At 39.2% G+C, this 19,235-nt stretch overlaps 1 protein-coding gene and 1 long non-coding RNA gene across 5 annotated transcripts in view; both read right to left on the reverse strand.

The window, feature by feature from the left end:
* Positions 1-19,235, reverse strand: part of NCOA2 (nuclear receptor coactivator 2) — a 267,032-nt gene that overhangs the window by 68,502 nt on the left and 179,295 nt on the right. For all 4 annotated transcript variants that reach the window (XM_019549043.1, XM_019549019.1, XM_019549026.1 and 1 more), the window contains one exon: positions 2,684-2,787. In XM_019549043.1, the coding sequence (XP_019404588.1) occupies positions 2,684-2,787 (104 nt within the window). The remainder of the gene's footprint in view (positions 1-2,683; positions 2,788-19,235) is intronic.
* The window catches only part of LOC109319463, a 19,821-nt gene continuing 5,647 nt past the window's right edge, over positions 5,062-19,235 (reverse strand). The window contains exons 2-3 of the long non-coding RNA XR_002103511.1: positions 11,346-11,349; positions 5,062-5,073 (exon numbers count right to left, since the gene is read on the reverse strand). This is a non-coding gene — a long non-coding RNA (uncharacterized LOC109319463). The remainder of the gene's footprint in view (positions 5,074-11,345; positions 11,350-19,235) is intronic.

The following is a 19,235-nucleotide window of genomic DNA, read 5'->3' on the forward strand; positions in this document are numbered from 1 at the left end:
TCAGACTTGAATCCTAACAGCAAATCATTTGTTGACATCATTGGCGTGGAAGAATGTCTTCATGCACTTATGTTCATGCTACATAAGGGAGATTTCTCAAATGTCAGGTAGGTGTCTCAAGTTGATCAGTGCTTTAATGACTTTCTACAATTTTTTGTGCTATATCTTCCACAACCAAAATCTTCCTATAGTAGTTGCTTTCTTGGCAAAGGACTGCCAGAGGCAACTTCTTCAGAGCTTTTGGAGTTGACCAAGAGAGTTGTTAGAGGCTGGTAGGAATGTAGGAACCAAGCATGTCCTATTTGCAGCACCCCAATCTCCTACTGTTCCGAAGCAAAAGGCACATTTCAGCTGCCCTTTACAGCAACCAGTAAGCTGTCAAGCCAACTGATGCATCAAGCCATTTAAAATTTACTGAGGCTTCCACTTTGGTACTACTCATTTCTTATCGTTTCCCCAGATGTATTCCAACAGGACAGACGGCTGATACAATAATGAAAACCAACATCCCTTCCTTCAGGGACATAGTTCTGACAATTTCTCCCCCCTGTCATTGCTAGAGACAATGTAATCAGAAGGGAGAAAAAAAAAGAACAGAACTTCTTTCAGAGGACACAATGGAACAGAGGAAGTTGGGTTCTGAGTTTCTGTTCATTACTGTCTCACTGTTTTCTTCACATTTAGACAGAAAGGCTAGGTACAGACATTAAAGAAAGCCAAAGGCAGAATCAACCTAAGTTATGCCGTTTTCTCTAAGTGGTGTAGTTTAGACCAGTGGTGAACAGAACACACGTTCACCCCTTGGTGGTGGGGACAAATCTTAGACTGGGTTCCACTATTTTTAAGCTAGTCTACGTGTGCCAAACTTCAGTTCTATTATGGGTCTGGACTGGTTTCTGATCACCTACACAGGTAAAAGTGTAACATCTGTATCTGGCTGAAATGTCCCACCAAAACCAGTGATTATTATGAACTCGACTCACTTTCTTCAACAGGAAAACACGAGGACATCTAAATTATATTCTTTACTAGAAACAGACAACAAAGTTCCTAAAACAAATAGAACTAGCACCGAGTCCACCGGTACATCCATTATTTTCCTTACTTGGCAAAAGAAAAAAATGTGGACGTATCAAGACTGAGGTACATAAAGAGATGGAAAAGACCAAATCATATTTCCTTACACAGAAGCACAGAATATATCTGTAGTCTTTACACAGTGAATGCTTAACAACTGTGCAATCTTTTATATATCTGTTGCACAAGGGCTTGAACAAAACATATTTCAAAGTAGAGGAAAAAAGAAACTAAACCTTAATAAATTAATGGTTGGCTAATAAGCAGGCATTTTACCTACTATATTTACTACAATTTACACACAATAGGAGAAGGTAGTTTTTTTAGTCTTAATGTCTTTTTAGCATAATTTTTTTTTAAATCCATGTGATTACAACAGATTCTTATAATCAAATTAACAGATATATGAGATTAGAATTTTATCTAACAACATAAGAGTTATGAGGCTTAACTCCAATAGTCAGCAACCCCCCCCCAACATTCAGTTCAGTGAGCATGTTTAATAAATATTAATTATAGTGTTTATTTAATTAAATTAATGAACTAGCTTTCCAAAGGACAACTTTGATGAACAAATAGTTCTAACCTTTTTAGTTCTGGAGTATTTTTAGTGCATTTATCCATGTGCAGTGCAGGGAACAATATCAACTGTTTGTGTTTTTATCTAATGAATCATGGAAAGCAGTTCAAATATATATAATTGGTATAGTTATAACAGTTTATAACCAGGCTCCTGCTATGTTTTGGGAATAATAGCATAATTTTGATCTGTCAAACTTGGCTCCTCCAGCTGGACTCAGAACTCTTTTTTTGTTTTTATCTAAACCAATGTTTATCTATCCTTAGAGAGAAAGTCTACAGTTAGAATGGGTATTAACTGTTTGCAACAGAGCTAACACAGATAAAATATCAGTGCCACAGAGAGTATGCGATAGTAACATAATATATTCGCATCCCAGATGATGCATCTACACAATACATAGCAATGATATCAATGGCTCATTTAAAGAGCTAGAGCTTTTAACCATGCTAAGCTAACCAAAAGTTTTATCCTGAAGAATTCTCACAAGTGATTTGTTTAGCATTCTGCAGGGGAAATAATCATACTCCCTATAATGTAATGGCAAAAGTTATTAAGACTGTGGCAATGATGTACAGTTTAAGAGGATGCACTCCTACACAGTGCACATGCATAAATCAATACTAGTATACATCTGAGCGCTCCAAATCTCTCAGGTTTCACAGTGTATAAACTACGTACATATAAACACACAAAAATAAAGACATTTCCTAAAAAGCTGAAACATAAATACTATGAAAATTCCAGCAATTAAATATATAATCAATGCTATTCTAATCTTACTGCTCTTGGAATAAACAAGAGGTGTTTCTTCCCCTCACCCCCCAGTAACCTATGGGAATAACAAGCAATAACCTATGCGAAACAGCATAATAACGCCATGATGGCATTTCTTAAAACCATACTACTTGACCATTCATTTCAGAGCCAGCCCCACTTTGCTTTTTTCATTCCTAGACACTCATTTTGTTATTATAGGTAGCAAAATTAATTCAAATACAGTACAATGAAAACTGTGCCCTTCACCTCAAGCATCATTGGTCCAAGTGCATCCTTGTCAATGACACTCTGACCTGTAGATGACACATCTGCTTTTTGTACTTCGTCTTCATTGGCTGCTGCAGCTTTTTCTACAATAAAGAAGACTATGCATTAAATAACATACTAGAAGTATTATGCATTGTCAAGTCTTAGTACACTGTTACATAGCTACCAAGTAGTCACAGGGCAACAACATTGCCAATGAGATTAAAGAGATTTCCATTCCGATACAACAGAAGTCTGACTAGTGTATTATACCCAATTTGACAAGTTATTTTTTAGAATATAAATAAATCAATATAATGGTTTCATCCTAGTCCCTGGTAGATATTAGACTAAACCATTGGGTATATATACACTATTTAGAATGACACAGGATCTTTATTTACAAAGAAGTGATCAGAAACTACACAAGAGTTTCAGGTTAGGAAAAACATGTATTAGGAGAGCTATCTATAAGAGCTTGGAAAGCTCCTGCCTACACATTTAAAAATAAAAGGGAATAGAACATCGGGCTCCACTCCTGAGTTTAGGCAATGTATAGTAGGCTTGGCACTCCCATTTCCACCCCACCCCAAGTTAAAACAAACATATGAAAAAAGAATTACATTGTAACTTGAAAACTAGTATCATTTACCAATGTGTACATAAAATACATATAACCTTGAGTGCACTGCATGAAAATTATAAACAACAAAAGCAAACAACTTTTGAGGAAGATAATACCACCAATGACTGCTGACAAGATATGATCAGAATATTTGCTTGTATCTATGTATTTCTATATTGATTAAACATCTAAACCAGAATTTGAGTCAAGATATTTAATAAACTAAATAAGTAACCAAAATTGCACTCAGAATTATGACAACCTGTATTAATTATCCTACACTTTTGTTTTTTGAAAAACATCATCTTGGCATTTAAAGATACATTCACCAAAAATTATTGAAAAAACCCCCTATAAAAGAACATATACACACCACTAGGCTTAAAGTTAATGAAACGTGATTAATGGATTGTGTTAATAACCATCATGTTAAAATACTTTTTATACTAGGAGATCAATACAAACTTATGAGCTAAATAGTTACTGAACATTCCAAACTCCTACAATTTTTAGGTATGCTATTGTACTGTAATGTTGTAAATACCTAAAAATATTTAAAAGACGACAAATAGGATAAACTGAGATTGTTGCACTCCCACTCCAAAGTTTATATTTTCTACATCACTGAATCACCAGAAATCCCAGTCTGATAAGAATTATTAAAAATTCCATATGCAGAAGGGCCATTAAGAATTTGCAAAGCGCATCTGTGGGAGAAAATTAAAGTATTGCTCATAGAAATTAAAAGGTACCAAAGAAAGACCCAAACCTACAGTATTTTCCATTGAGTATTTGAAGCCCTCTCAGATCTTCCTCCAAATTGTTTCCTTGGTAGAGGCTAGGAGGATAAAATGAATGTAGTTACCCTACCCCTCCAGACACAAAGCAAGCAGGAAGATGGTACTTAAAATCCATGGACAACCCCCAAAATCCGTGAACATCTGTTAAAGAAATAATTCTCATCTTACATATCTATACTAGTCTGATGAATTTTAATGCGTTAAAATCTATGCACATACACTAATCATTTTACCCATGACTGAAATGCTGCTAGCCTAGGTACATAGGATAAGAGAGGGATGGATAATGGTCATGTTACAAAACAATGTAAGAGTAGGGGGATCCGGCAAGATCTGGGGATGTAGTGTATATGCATGTCCGTTCTCTCGCTGATAGAAACAATCCTTGTTTTTGCACCACAAAATAACTGCAATGGCATAGTCTATATTTTTTTAAATAGCATCTTAGCACTTTAATACCTTCACTACTGTAGCATTTAATACCTTCTTGAATGTCACAGAATTGGAGCTAAATTGTTTATGCCTTTTCAGAGTTGGGATTTTCAGGTTTCAACTTTTATATAACTGTTTTACAAATTCTCTTGAGATAGGGTCCCTTAAAAATCAAGTCAAAGTCAGGGATTAGCAGGACACAGGCTCTAGGGTAATCAAAATGTTACTGACTTGAGAATTCTCATGGCTAGACGAATGTTTTAGATCAGGGGTTCCGAAACTTTTTGGACTAGGCAGCTTTGGTTTAACAGTCTAGGTATTCTAAAAAGCACTGAGAGTGGGACCCAGGTGCAGGATTTTGGGATCTATAAGGTCTATAATCTAACTGAAAAGTAAAATTGAAAAGTAGGTTGTTGGTTATAGTTATGTTGGTCTAAGGACGTACATAGACAAGGTTCTTTGGGCAGATGTGAGATCTTTTATTATTTAGTTGGTCTAGTAAAAGATATTATATCTACCCAAAAGAACCTTGTCTGCAAACTGAAAAGTAAAAACTCATGCAGACAGCTTCTTGATGGCTACCTATCCAAGTATCCTCAGACATATAAGCTCTCTCAACTAAGGGTCAGCCATGGTTTATGTTCATGAAATTAATGCAAGATCTGGTCTAAGATTGTAGCCAGTGAAGATTTGCATGTTTTACAGTAATTTCTCAATTTTTTTTATTAAACTATTGCCTACATTGGGGAAGCCACAAGCAATGCAGAGAAAGAACATGCATCTGGAGATATGCAATCATGGAAGGATAGCAGCATTCTATGCTTTTTAAATAATGCTTATAAGCTTCTGAAATGCATCACATTTTTCAGAGCTACAGCACATTCACTGAAATACGGTTGGAATTTTGTTTTAGGAAAGGATTAAACCAAAACAGCTATACAAATTAAGTGTTGCCAGCAACCAAGATTTTTATCATGCGATTAATATCTGGTGTTTCTCATAAAGGCTTCAGCTCTCGGGGTCAAGTGTGAATTAAAGCTATCATTTTTTGAGCACGCTTCTTGCATTAGAATAATGGCTAGAAATCTTAAATACATAAACACTACAGCTTCAAAGAACAAAAGATAAAAATAACACATTTCTTATTAAAGTCTCATGAAATTTAAGCCATCAAATCATTTTAATGATTTCTGGAGGCCCTGGCTCATGATCTGTGAATGTTCAGGGTTGACAAAAATGAAATAGACGGTCCAATCCTGCCAAGTCTCTTTCTTGGGAGTTATCTTTACTCACACAAGTAGTCCCACAGAAATCAATGGGCCTATTTATGTGACTGAATATAATGGGCAGATTTTCCACTGCAGCTGCTCAGGAGACAGGACAGGAGATCTCAGAGAAGCCAGTTAGGGCTCTGTGATTCTCCAAGCTGTAGCATTTGTTAGAACATCATGGAAACTGCTCATACTTAAAACACTTAGAAAATGTTAAGATCCTATGGCAATGCAGGATTTGAACAGTGGGACAGGGATGTGGTTCAGTGAGGACCTGTGACCTATGTCAGTAACTAGCTACTGCACAGTCAGCATCACCTAAAAGCCATTTGGTACTTGTCAAGTATACACAAGTATGAAGTGACTAGTCAACATCTCGCGCAGATGTGGCCACTCTGTTCTAAGTAGTGCAAGGATGAGTGCAAACCAGAATCTGATCCTATTCATGTGAGTGTTAATTTTGTGCACTTTAAGCAGAATTAATGTAATCTGGAAACAAAACACAAAATAATTATGAACTTTGTTTAGTGAAGAGTTTAGGCTGAGTTAAAAATAAAATAAGACAAGACAACAGGACTCTTTCAAGACAAACTACTGTGTCAAGTAACTATATACATATACACACACACATATATTATACACACACTCATACACATATACATACATGCATGCAATTATGTAGCATTTTAGTAAAACGTGTAGTTTCTATTTTAAACTGTGGCTTTTTAAAAACTTCTGTAAGTGTTACTAAGCCAAACGAGACTGATTAATATTTTTAAAAGGGAATGTGGTCAGTAGTCAGTCATAAACCACATATATTTAGCGCATATGTACGGGTATATAAATAAAAGTAAAAACTAATTAAAAAAAACATTTTAGCAAATATTCAGTAAGCTCAGCAATGGGAACATCTCATGGTTTAGTTGAAGCCCATCCTAGATTCATACAAATAAACCAGAAGGTTATCACATTCGCTTAGTTGGAATTCTGAAACTGAAGGAACAGTAGCTGAGGGCAATAATTAAAAATGTCTTGGAACATTTTAACATAGAAAACTTTTTATCATCTTATTTACTGCTTCTAATTCTCCCCCTTCCTGAAATCTTTTGGGTACCTTTATCCCTGACAGATAAATAACCCATAAAAGAATGAGCTCACTCTCTCTCTGCTCCCTCACCCCCTTTTTTCTAACACCATATCCATGCAGATGCACAATCCAGACTGGATAAACAATGTAATGATTCCTTTTTGTCTTTTTTTTTTTTTTTTATGTTTTCCCCTTTTCCTCAATGAAACGGCTTTGAGGAACAATCCCTCCTTGACCAATCTCTTCCCTGCAATACAGAAATCCAATCCAAATTAATGAGATTTCCATTTTCAAAGCAAAGGACAAACCCTCAGTCTCTTCAAGGACTATGTTAATATGAGTCACACTACAAAAGAAAAGAAAAAGATCTGCATCAATATTTTCTTTATGTTTATTTTTCCCATAGTAGTAATTATTATGCATGCTTCCTAGTAGAACAAAAGAACAGAAAGGGAGAGGTGAATGAGGAGGCCTTAAACAAACAGCAATACAAGCGTTCTGAAGATAAGCATGGGGCAAACAGACAATAGATTTGAAATACATCTGGTGTACTGCATTCTACACCACAAGCATCATGATGCATATATCTGAAACTGATATTTCAGATTTTTCTTCTCCTGCCAATACAGCAGCACTACAGATGATGTAAAAAAAAAAAAAAAAAACCAAAAAAAATCCAGGCAAAAAACTAACTGTAAAAGAATTTCTGAGCAGTTACATACAATTTATTCTTTCCATCTTTTCCCAGAGATGTTATTAAAATGTCACGTCCATCCAACATCACATATCCTTATTTACTGAAATAACAGATTGGAAGTATGAACAGAGACTTTTCTTATAACTAAAACCAGAAGGTTTCTTTCTCCATAGGGAAAACAGCCGGGACTCAGGAGGCTTCCCCATAATTGTACCAACTGAATCAACATCATCAGAAGCACCCATCACTCGAAGGTGACTTAAATATGACATTTCAGAATCTACATTAAATTTTACTATGCAATTGCTTTTAAAGCATTTAATTTTTCTCCATTTTATTGGATTTATGTATTAACTAACCATTTGTGCATAGTGTGTTCATATTTTGTTAACTAATATCTCACACAACAACAAGGGGAAGAAGAAAAAAGTAAAAAAAGAGGAAAACATGATTATGGATGAATAAAAATTGGTAGAGGACAAAGGCAGATGGAGGATCCCAAACTAGTGTGCTCTCATTTAAAAAAAGAAACTAACTGGACTCCTAGTTAAGTGTTCTTTTAAATGTCAGATTGCAAAAGATTCATTTATAAACACACTAAAACAAATTATATTGACTGTAGCACAGGCTATACAAAAGACAGTAGGCTCCATATTTGCAAAAGAGAAATTGTTTTTAGATTAGAAGCTGGCAAATATGATACAGAGTGAAGCAAAGCAATGAAGAATTTTCAGGTTATTCAGATATGTGGTTAACCACAGGGACCACAGTTTTTCTTGTAGCTGTATTATTCAAAGCATTAGCATCTTTGACTAAAATGAAACCTACACCCTTAGGAGTATTTGTTAACCCTGGGGTGGGCAACTTATGGCCTGTGGGCTGGATATAGCCCACAAAGCCCATCTGATTCAGCCCATGGACATGAGGCTTTGGTTGTGGGCATTCTCCCTGTGCTGCTGTGGGAAAAGTGGTGGCTGGGTCCTAGCACCTGCTTCCATTGGCCTCTGACCCAAACTGGGTCAATCCAGCCCAAAGTATCTGAACAAAACCAAATTTGTTTTCTTAGAAATCTATCAATTTTTCACCAGATTTATGTCAAAGAAATCATAACTTTGCTTGTAACCAATTTTATAACTGAGATGACAATTTCTGCCCTTCCCCCATGCATACAACTACCTATGATTTAGGGAAGTAATTATAAAGTGAGGTTCACGGTATACCTCACAGCACAGAGTAAAGAAACCATTAGATTAATATGCACATTTTCTAATCAGAACTTGAGATCAGGTATTTTAGTTTAAAAAAAACAAAAAAACTATGCAATATCTCAAAAAGGTTTTAAGAGGTAAAACAAGGAAAAATTATGCATCTGCACTGAACTAAAATTAGAAAAGCTGCCATATGGCTCTGTGAAGCCAGCAGCACATTCTTATTCATTAGGAAGCATTCTGCTAACATAAAAACACAAGGCCTTCCTGTGCTCTCCAAATGTGTTTATCTTTTCAACATTAATGTACTATATATCATCAGGCTGCTGAAATCTCCTGCAGTGCATATTAAAAAAGCACAGCTGCACTTTTTCTCAGCACGTTTACTCACTGTGAGGAGTCTAAGAGCAATGCTTTGCCTCTAGTCCCTTCCTGACACACAGCCCTCTTGTTAGCAAATCATCGTTCTCCTTTAGCATGAAGAAACAGGCTGATAGCCCAATCTCAGCACAACCATAATATCAGACTTCTGGTTCCTCCCCAGCCCCCACTTAAATATTGAGAACGCAAAAGATTTTGTTTCACTTTTACCACTGGTGATCTATGATGACTTTAAAACAGCATATGACACAGACTTAGTTAACAGAAGTTTGAAAGCTGTAACTTAATTATTCACCAGAGAGCAGTGACAACACTTTGCATATAACACTGAATACCATATTCTTTTCAGGATTTCCATCCTACAATTGGCTTGATTAGCTTTTTTTCCCCTCATACTGGGCAGAGCATCTCCTATAAGTATTAGCAACATAATACATCTTTCCTTCCCACAAATATACAAAATGTAACTATAATTTCATGCATTCTTTCAAATTTTGGAAAATTTCTCATTTTAGAAAATGAAATGATATAATGTAGGGTTTCAAACTTTCTGACACTCCCTGAAAATGTAATTTTGCATTTGAAAGCTTGCTGTATTTTTGGACATCATAACGTAACTGTTAAACATCAATACAGCTTTCCTAGTTGCATTATCCTGAATCCTCACCATGGTGCAGTTTTTTGCTTTGTTTTGATCTACTCAGCATTAATTTCCTCTCCACATATACAACTGCATGATGATACCATATCCTTGGGTACAATCTGTACCCTCCTGACAAAATGTGGCGCCACCAGTAAGAGCCCCTGGGGCCCATCCTCTGCTCTGTCTGTGCTGCCCCGGTGCCATTCTGCTGGGATCATTTGACCCCAGCAGACTTCCTGCCCCTTGGCCAAGGGATGGACCCTATGATCTTGCGAGGTCCCTTCCAACCCTAATGTCTGTGAAATCTATGAAAAAGGTTAAAGTGGAAGTGTAGATGGAAACAAAAGTTAAGGAAGATTAAATGAAACTCACCAAGAATGAAATCCAAGCCAAAGCTGGGGTAATGTAATAGACACACTGGGTCTGTCAAAGGTAGCTTGGGCTGTAAACTAGAAATTCAAATCCCAGAATTTCATCTCCTCCTCTGCCTCAGAATGAGGAATGAAGAAGAGATGCATTCTCCAACCCAAACCCAAAAATCTTCAGTGACCAAGTGGGTGGCAAATTGGCTTAAGGGTCACACCCAGAGAGAGTGGTGGTGGATGGGTTGATATTGACTTGGAAAGATGGGGGCAGTGGAGATCCACAAGGCTTGGTCCTTGTATCGGTGCTATTCAATGTCTTCATCAGTGATTTGGATGAGGGCATGGAAAGCACCCTGTCTAAGTTCGCAGATGATACCAAATTATGGGGCAAAGTTAACATGCTAGAAGATATGGAATGGATCCAGGTGGATCTGAACAGGTTGGAAAAATGGGCAGAACAAAATAGGATGGAGTTCAACAAAGACAAGTGCAAAGTACTGCACCTGGACAAAGAACCACACACACACACTTACAGCTTGGGGTATGACCTTCTCAGCAGCACACTTACAGCTTGGGGCACGACCTTCTCAGCCATAGTTGACTCCAAGATGAACACGAGTCGTCAATGTGACAAAGTGATCAAGAAGGCTAACCACACTTTATCATGTATTAACAGATGCATGACAAAAAGGTCCAGGGACGCGATGCTTCCCCTCTATACGGCACTGGTCACACTGCAGTTGGAGTACTGTGTCCAGTTTTGGGTGCCACACTTCAAGAGGGATGCAGAGAATCTTGCGAGGGCTCAGAGGAGGGCCACTTGTATGGTCAGAGGCCTGCAGGCAAGGCCCCACGAGGAGAGACTGAGGGACCTAGATCTCTTCAGCCTTCACAAAAGAAGGCTGAGAGGTGATCTTGTGGCTGCCTGTAAATTCATCAGGAGAGGGCAACAGGGAATAGGAGATGCTCTATTTACTAGGGCACTTCTAGAATAACTAGGAACAATGGCCACAAATTGCTGGAGAGCAGATTTAGGTTGGGCATTAGAAAGAACTTCTCTACAGCAAGGGCTGGCAGAATCTGGAATGGGCTTTCAAGGGAGGTGGTGCTCTCCCTTACCTTGGGGGTCTTCAAGAGGAGACTGGAAAAGCACCTGGCTGGGGTCGTCTGACCCCAGAGCTCTTTCCTGCCCAGGGCAGGGGGTCAAACTCAATGACCTACTGAGATCCCTTGCAACCCTAATAGCAATGAATCTATGAAAACCTGAACTATTTCCCATTAAAAAGAAAAGCAACAACAGTAATTTCTTCTCCTGTCAGGTCATCAATAATGTCTTTATCAATAAAGGCACAGAAGGTCTACTGGCCTTATCTGTCAATGAAACCACTGTAGTTGAAAATCAATGGTATGGGACCAAGTTAGTCAGAAAACACTTCTCATCCTATGCTCAGTTGTGAACAGTGGTAATCCTTGAGGCTAGCTTCTATATGGGAGAGCATTCATTATGAAGACCCCTGGAATCTGGAATTAATTTCCTCCCTTGGTCCACAATAGTCTGCATTTTTTACCTCTGGAATATCCTGCAATGCCCATTGTTTTTCCTCAGGGAACTGGGAAGGGAAGATAAGGAGGGATAGCAGGGGATAATTTTATTATTATAGAATTATTATATAGTACTTGATTGTTTATTGAGGTGCCTGAGCAGCTTCAATGCATGCTGAGTAAAACATGCTTTTTATTACACTGTACTCCATTTAACTGCATAGCCTGAAGATCCAAAATAGGCTATGCACTTACACAGAATGTGCATTCATCAGAACTTAACGTAAACTTTATGTAAATGCTTATAAGGTATGAAACAATCCATCTGAACCAGTGCTGTGGTATCAGCAGACCTGAAACTGATTAGCTCCCCCCATTTTCAAAGTTCCTAATAGCAGCTCTGAAACTTGCTGTCAAAAGCTTTGAAAAATGGCAAGGGTTAGTCAGTATCAGGGCTGGGAGCTAGTTAGTTTTAGGGCTGTTATTTCCTGTCATTTTCAAGGCTCCTAATAGCTACCCTGAAAGTGACTAGCTTCTATCAATTTCAACATGTGCAACAGCACCCTTTGACAGCTGCTTCCTCTTCACTATTTCTGGCACCAATTATTATGCAGTTAAACAGAGTACAGTCACATGATAACACTTCAGAGCAGCACCAAAATATGCTACGTATCTAAGTGGTTTGTGCACCTATCCTATATGCAGATAACTACTGCTTGTTGTAATGTAAACAATAGGAAAAATATTGGGACTGGCATCCTATTATGCTGGTAAGCATATTTTGTGCTTATCCAATATATGTATTATTACTGGTGTACATCATATTATAAGTTATTATTATATAAGAGCACTCAGGTTGCCCCCTGGAGTTTTACAAGTCAAAAGAACACATTAAAAATGCAAATCAACATTTTTGCTTTTACAGGCCCCTAACCTCATTTGGGACACTATGAACTCAAAGATCAGTCCTGCACCTAAGTATGGGGTTGGTTATGTTGAGAAGTAAGAGTAGGAAACAAAAAACAAAAGCCTAAAATCATCACTAAGGATGATAACAGCATGGGGCAATTTCTACCCAAAGATCTGTTTCCAGAAAAATGCAGAGAACTTGGAGTTTTTCATGACCATGTGAAATCACAGAATCCAAGCATTTTCCTGGTCCAGAATCCAAATTTGCTTTTGCCATTGCATAACAGCATTTAGAATAAAATGTTTCCCTTGTCAAAGGTAACCAGGGGAAATATTTTAAAAAGTTGCTTTTTTTTTTTTTAACAAAATAAATGTTGGCACAATACTGTATTTGTAGGAGTTTGTGCCTAGAATTCAGGATATTTGAGATGTTTTAAGTACCTTGCAAGGGTCCTCAAATCAGGGACTTAGATATCTAAAGGGATCAAATGCAGGCACTAGTAACTGAAAGCACAGTTATTTGCACCCGCTGTTCTGAGACTACAAAAAGGAAAGCTGCTGGAGACTGATCAAAATGAAACAAAAAACAGGCATTCATACCTTGCGTAGAGTTGCCTTGAATTTACTTTGTCACTGATTAACTCTTCTATAAATAAAATTCAAAGCATCAGAGGCAAGAACTTAGATTTAGAAGACATTTTATTTCTGCTAGTAAGAATCATTGAGACAGAACTTCAAAACCCTCACTATATAAACCGATTACCTTTACGTAGCGTGACCATAGGAAATCCAGGACATAGGGTCACCCTACCTTTTCATAACAACAAAATATTATCTATCTATCACTGGTAACTTAAAATCTGTTCTATTTACTTGGCTTTGTTTCAACAAAATTTAATAAAAGTGCCAAAGTAATTGACCTTTGCTCTGATGCACTAGAAACAAATATTTGGCATCCCTTAGCCTAAAAATGTAATTATTTTCCTTGGTATGCACTGCCTTGAGACAGAAAACTATAGCTGTATTTTTTGGCATTTGTAATTTTCTAAGAGTCAGGTACTTGTATAATGAACAATCTAATCTTGCTTTTATAACACATCTTGAAAAGTAGTACTAAGATGAATGTCCAAATGGGAACAGCCCATAGGTCTATGTGTTTGGCTGAGATGGTATTTTCAATGATATAATACAGCAGGATCTGATAATTTTTTCAAAACTAGGCTCTGACACTATCCCAAGAACAAAGCCTGACCTTCAGGAAGTCAAGAGCTCTCCAATTAGTTCTCTAGAACATAACAACCCAGAAGAGTTTTGAAAATAGAGATGTGAAGGTCTTTAGACTAGAGTTCACAGATCCAACTACCAAGCTATTTAAACATACAGGTTTCTTAAACTTGGGCCATGAAAACATAGTCTGAAGGAACATCAGTGCAACAAGACTCTTCAGGTCTCCACTCCTCCACACAAAAGTGAACATTAGGATAAAACATCATTCCATTTCTTTAAGCATCATTTTAACAGGATTTTAAAAAAATTCAAAAACACTGTAGATAAACATACGACACACTAGGTCAGGGGTCGGCAACCCCCAGCACACCATGTCAGAGCATGGCACACAAGGCCGTTTTGTTTGGCATGCCACAGCTGGCTCGGGCTCTGGGCAGCTGCCACCAGCCACAGAGCCTGGGCTGTTCGTAGTAGGCAGCTAAAAGGCTTCAAGCAGCCTGGGTTCTATGGCAGTGGTGACTGCATGTGTACTGGGAGGATGGTGGGCAGGGGCCTGGGGCAGCACAACCCTGTCCCCTCCTCTGCTGTCTGCCTGGAGGCATGCATGCAGTCGCTGCTACCATGGAGGTGGTGCCAGTGCTCCAGATCCTGGTGCAGATGTTTGCACCCTGCCCACCACTTGCTGCAGCTGCCTAGAGTCTGCACCAGTTGTGGCAGGCAGCTGAGGGGCTGCAAACAGACACACTGGGCTTTGAAGCCCTCCTGCTGGTGGCATGGAGCTGGTGCCAGACCCAGTGCAGCTGTTTGCAGCCTCCCAGCTGCCTGTCACATGTAGCCTGGACTCTGAGCAGCTGTAGTAGGCGGTGAGCAGGATGCAAACAGCTGCACCAGGCTCTGGAGCCCTGAAACCAGCTCCATGCCAGCAGCAACTACATGGGCCCCTCCCCTGACATTTGCCTGGAGGTGCACATGTAGCCACCACCAGCAACAAGGATAAGGCCCCTCGTGGCTCCCTTGCAGTCTGCCCCTGGCATGCCAAGTTGAGATGTAGATCAGGGTTGGGGTGTTTTTGGTACTCTGGCCAAAAACATTGTCAAACCCTGCACTAGGTCATGAGCAATGATACACAAAAATCCTCTGTGACTGTTACAAGCAGAACACTTTGGCGTGCAAATCGTTCAATAGATCTGACATGGTTAATCAAAAAAAGACATTATGCTGCATGGGCTCCCTAAAATGCACATGAGATGGACAAACAAAGAGAGAGAGAAATTCCAGCAATGATTTACAGCCCAGGCTGGAAAGTAGAGGATTGAAGATGACTGAGGAAGAAGCGAAACAAGGTTAATCAAGGCGTTCCTGCCAAGGAAACATCATTGCTACCACCCCCAAAAAAGTACCTGTTAGACTTTGGCATAATCGCTAAACGATAAATTTTAATGCACAGGCCCCATGATGCTTCAGGTAAGAGCATTTTTATATTGTAACCACAGTTACTGTGCTCTACATCATCCAGTAATTTTTAAAGAATGAAATGTCTACTGTAGGTTATTAACATAGTATTCTGACATATGACTTGAAATGGAAATACATTTCACAATGTAAAACTTCTGTTTATATCTGGCTGCTAAGAAGCACACCCAGACAAAGATTCTTTAATCTTCACAGATGTCCAAATATATTCATGTGTCCTGTCAGACTTTAAATGACTGCTGCTGAAGCAGATGGGTATAAATGGGTACCTCCTGCAACAGCTATTACCTTGGTTACCACGTAATATTAGGTGCAATAGTTTCCAGTGTTCTTGTACAAAGTGATGAAGTAGTTTTCTTTGGCTTTAGTCACTACTTGAATGGCAGAATCCTTCAGGCATTGCACAAACAGAAAAACAGTGAAAACCAAAGAGCTCTGCTTTATCTATCTATTTCCTTAGGGTCCTTTATCATCTTTCCTGTGACAGGAAAGCTCGACCTGCCTTGAAAATGAACAGCACACCCACACTTAAAGAACTATGGAAGAGCTCTTTTAATCACTGCTGACCGAGGGCTAGACCTGCAAAAGGTCTCAGACTTTGAGACACTGAACTCACGATGTGTAACTCTCACACTTGACTCACAGAATTAAAGTCACTTGCCCTGAGCTCCTTACAGAGTTCATGGAATGGGATTCACAATAGCCAGCAAGTGGAGACCTGCCAAAGCTAGTCAAGGGGAAGTATGGAATAGAAGGACATGGTCTTAAATCCTGCCACTCTCAGGGGTTTAAGCAACTAACTCTGAGCTGCAGAGAGGCACCTGTCAGACTTGGATTCACAACTGGAAACCTTCGCTTTGAGCAAGACCTCAAGTTATTCCCTTTGAAACTGGAGTAGAGATCATTTTTCTTTTAGTCCACTAAGAGGGGTGGTGGTGGTGCACTTTTGTAAAATAATTAGTGGTTACAGCACTTCAGAGAGAACATGGAAGACTGGATACAGTGCCTCCTCTGTCTAAGCGGCGTTCAGCTCTTATTATAAGCAACTAAAGGTAAGCTGTTTAGGGATGAGGATGCTCAACACCCCTTCTTTTGAAATAAAAGATACCTGTTTCAGTAGGATACAGGAGGGAACCCGATCGTAAACTCAGTGACTAGGGCAGTGATTCTCAACTAAGGTAGCTCAGGGATCCTTAAGAGTGATGTGAAGTGCCACACAATATTAGCACTACTGGTGCGCAAATACTTACATGTCATTCACAAGATAAACACAGAGGCTGCATTCCCGCAAGGGAATATGCATTTCCCTGGGGGCTGATGCATATATTTGTGCCAGCACACAAATTTCAGGTGGTGGATGCTGCCACCACATGTGCCACCCAACTTTTCTCTACCGCAGTTTTTTTTGGACACTGGGAGATCTCAGTGTCAAAACACCCACTATGCTGCAAATTAGCAGGATAGCAAATGTGTGCATGTGTGGCACATGTGGTTTGTGGCAACACAGATGGGTTTGTGGTGCTATAAGCCACGGAAACATGCTTGTCTGGACGCATGAAGAGGTTTCAAATAGGAATTACACTGTGTTAAACATTTTGCCCTGTTGTGGTCCAAGTTTTTTGCAACCAAAAAATGGCTTTATTTTTTCTCATAGTCAAAAAATGAGTGAAATTAGTTTTTCAAATGGGGTGCCACTAAATTTTGAGAAGTTATGGAGCTATGCATTGAGTCTAAAAAGTTCGAGAATCACTAGATTAGGGCCAGTCACCTCAGGGGGAGACCTGGATTCTCATCTTTGCACCGAGGACTCAAAATCCAGGGTTCTTGTCTCAAGCAAGTGTCCTACTTATTGGGTACATCTACACGTGACACTGTGCTGCCCTAGTAATACACTGTAGCAATGTAGTGTCAGGGAGCAGCACAATCCACAATGCTGCAGCAACCTCACCGTAGCAACTTGCTCCTTCCTTATAGTGCATTCCTACAGTGATGTAGGGATAAAAAAAGATGATGAGCTGCCAGCACAACACAGTACAAACTGTTACTGTGCCATCATTTGGTACTTCCAAAAGAAAATATTAAATGACAGTGCATTACCAAAGGTGCTGTAGGGACCCATGTAGATGCACCCATTGGGTTGGAGGCTTAATTATTTTTTAATTACTGTTGAACATGAGGGGTGAAGGGCCCCCCTGCCCAGAACAGCTTACAGCCACCTGGTAACTAAGTTATTCGCTTTGGAGATGGGAGACTTGGGTTGAAGCTCCCTGAAAGGACACTTAACTCAGGTCTCCCTCATCCTCGGTGAATTGTTGTAACTTCTGAAAGGGTCACCATCACCACAAGTAACCATAGCTGCTTGCATCTTGTGTGGCATTTACTCCTGTAGGCATTTGTTAGGCGCACTCACGACTTGTCTACCAGAAGAGATACTATGAACAGGTGGCTTAAAAGTTCAAGGATCTCAGTTGTGAGATAAACACCAAGCTGTTCACACTTGCCATGTTGAAGGCAGCTCTGGGCATGCACAGAAGCACAATTTTTCTTCCTTTGACTAACTTTATTAGTAAAAACTTAGGTGCCTGCTGAACTTAGCTGGTTAATGGATTAGTGCGAGTTTTGACGATCTCACACTTCAAACACTCTTTCAGCCACTTAAACTCTCCTTAAGTACTTCTGTGAATCTGGGTCCATGGAAATAGCTAGTAAAAGCCCAGAGTTGTTGAGATTAAAGGTATATGCTCTTTTGTTTGAGCTTCACAAAGAAATAGTGATTCTCTAACAAACACCCTAGATATTAAAAAAATTAAAGTTAAAAATAAAAACAAAAACGGGAAGCAACAGGACTATGGAAGCACTAACCTGAGGAACAATGACATATTTAACCTCCTTTGTGAGTCAATGAAAAGAAAGTCTGAGGGAAGCAAGGTTTTTGCTGCGGCATTACTGTACGGCAGGCAAGTCGCCCCCTCCCACACTCTCCCCTCCCCCTCAATGTTTATTGATCAACTTTAAGCTTTACACTGTTCAAACACTACCTATTTTGAACACCAACTACAACAGCCCAGACAAACTGTACTTTAAAGTTTAATTAAGATTCATCATCTCTAGAAGCTAGAAATTGGTGTCTCAAACCATATATTAAAACCTTAATAGCAGCATAATAATTCTTAATATTGATCATGCAATGTTCTAAAAGTTATCTACAGGGAGTGCCACATTCAGCAGAATTGCTTTAGGGCTTCAAGAAAGCATGTTATAATAGAAAACAGACCCAAGTTATATCAAAGTAGCTGCACAGAAAACAATGATAAAAAGGAAAACTGCCATAATTATGATGAGCTAGCCCCTACACCATAGTTAAAGCTGTATTACAGGAAAGGAAGACTGACAACTGAGGAAGGAGTAAAAACAAATATGGGAAGGCAAAGGGACAAAGGTTGGGTTTCAGATTCATAGATTGTTAGGGGCTGGAAAGGACCTTGTAGATCACTGGGTCCAGTCCACCTGTACCAAGCAGGGCTTAAGGGGGGGAAAAAGTAGCTAAAAATCCTTTAAGATGAGAGGAAGAGACAGCAAGAGAGAAACAAAATACAACATAGAACTGTTAATGACATGAAGCACTGCTTCAGAAGTCAGTTAGATACTAGGAAATAACAAAGGATACAAAGCTTGACTCATAGTTTCATAGTTTCTAGGGTCGGGTTTGTAGGGTCAGAAGGGACCTGAGCAGATCATTGAGTCTGACCCCCTGCCATGGCAGGAAAGAGTACAGGGGTCAAATGACCCCAGCAAGGTATACATCTAGCCTCCTCTTAAAGACCCCCAGGGTAGGAGCCAGCACCACTTCGCTTGGAAGCTGGTTCCAGATCCTAGCCGCCCTGACAGTGAA

The sequence above is a fragment of the Crocodylus porosus genome, unplaced genomic scaffold (assembly GCF_001723895.1).
Source record: "Crocodylus porosus isolate Cpor-Errol unplaced genomic scaffold, CroPor_comp1, whole genome shotgun sequence".
In the NCBI taxonomy this organism is placed as follows: Eukaryota; Metazoa; Chordata; order Crocodylia; family Crocodylidae; genus Crocodylus; species Crocodylus porosus.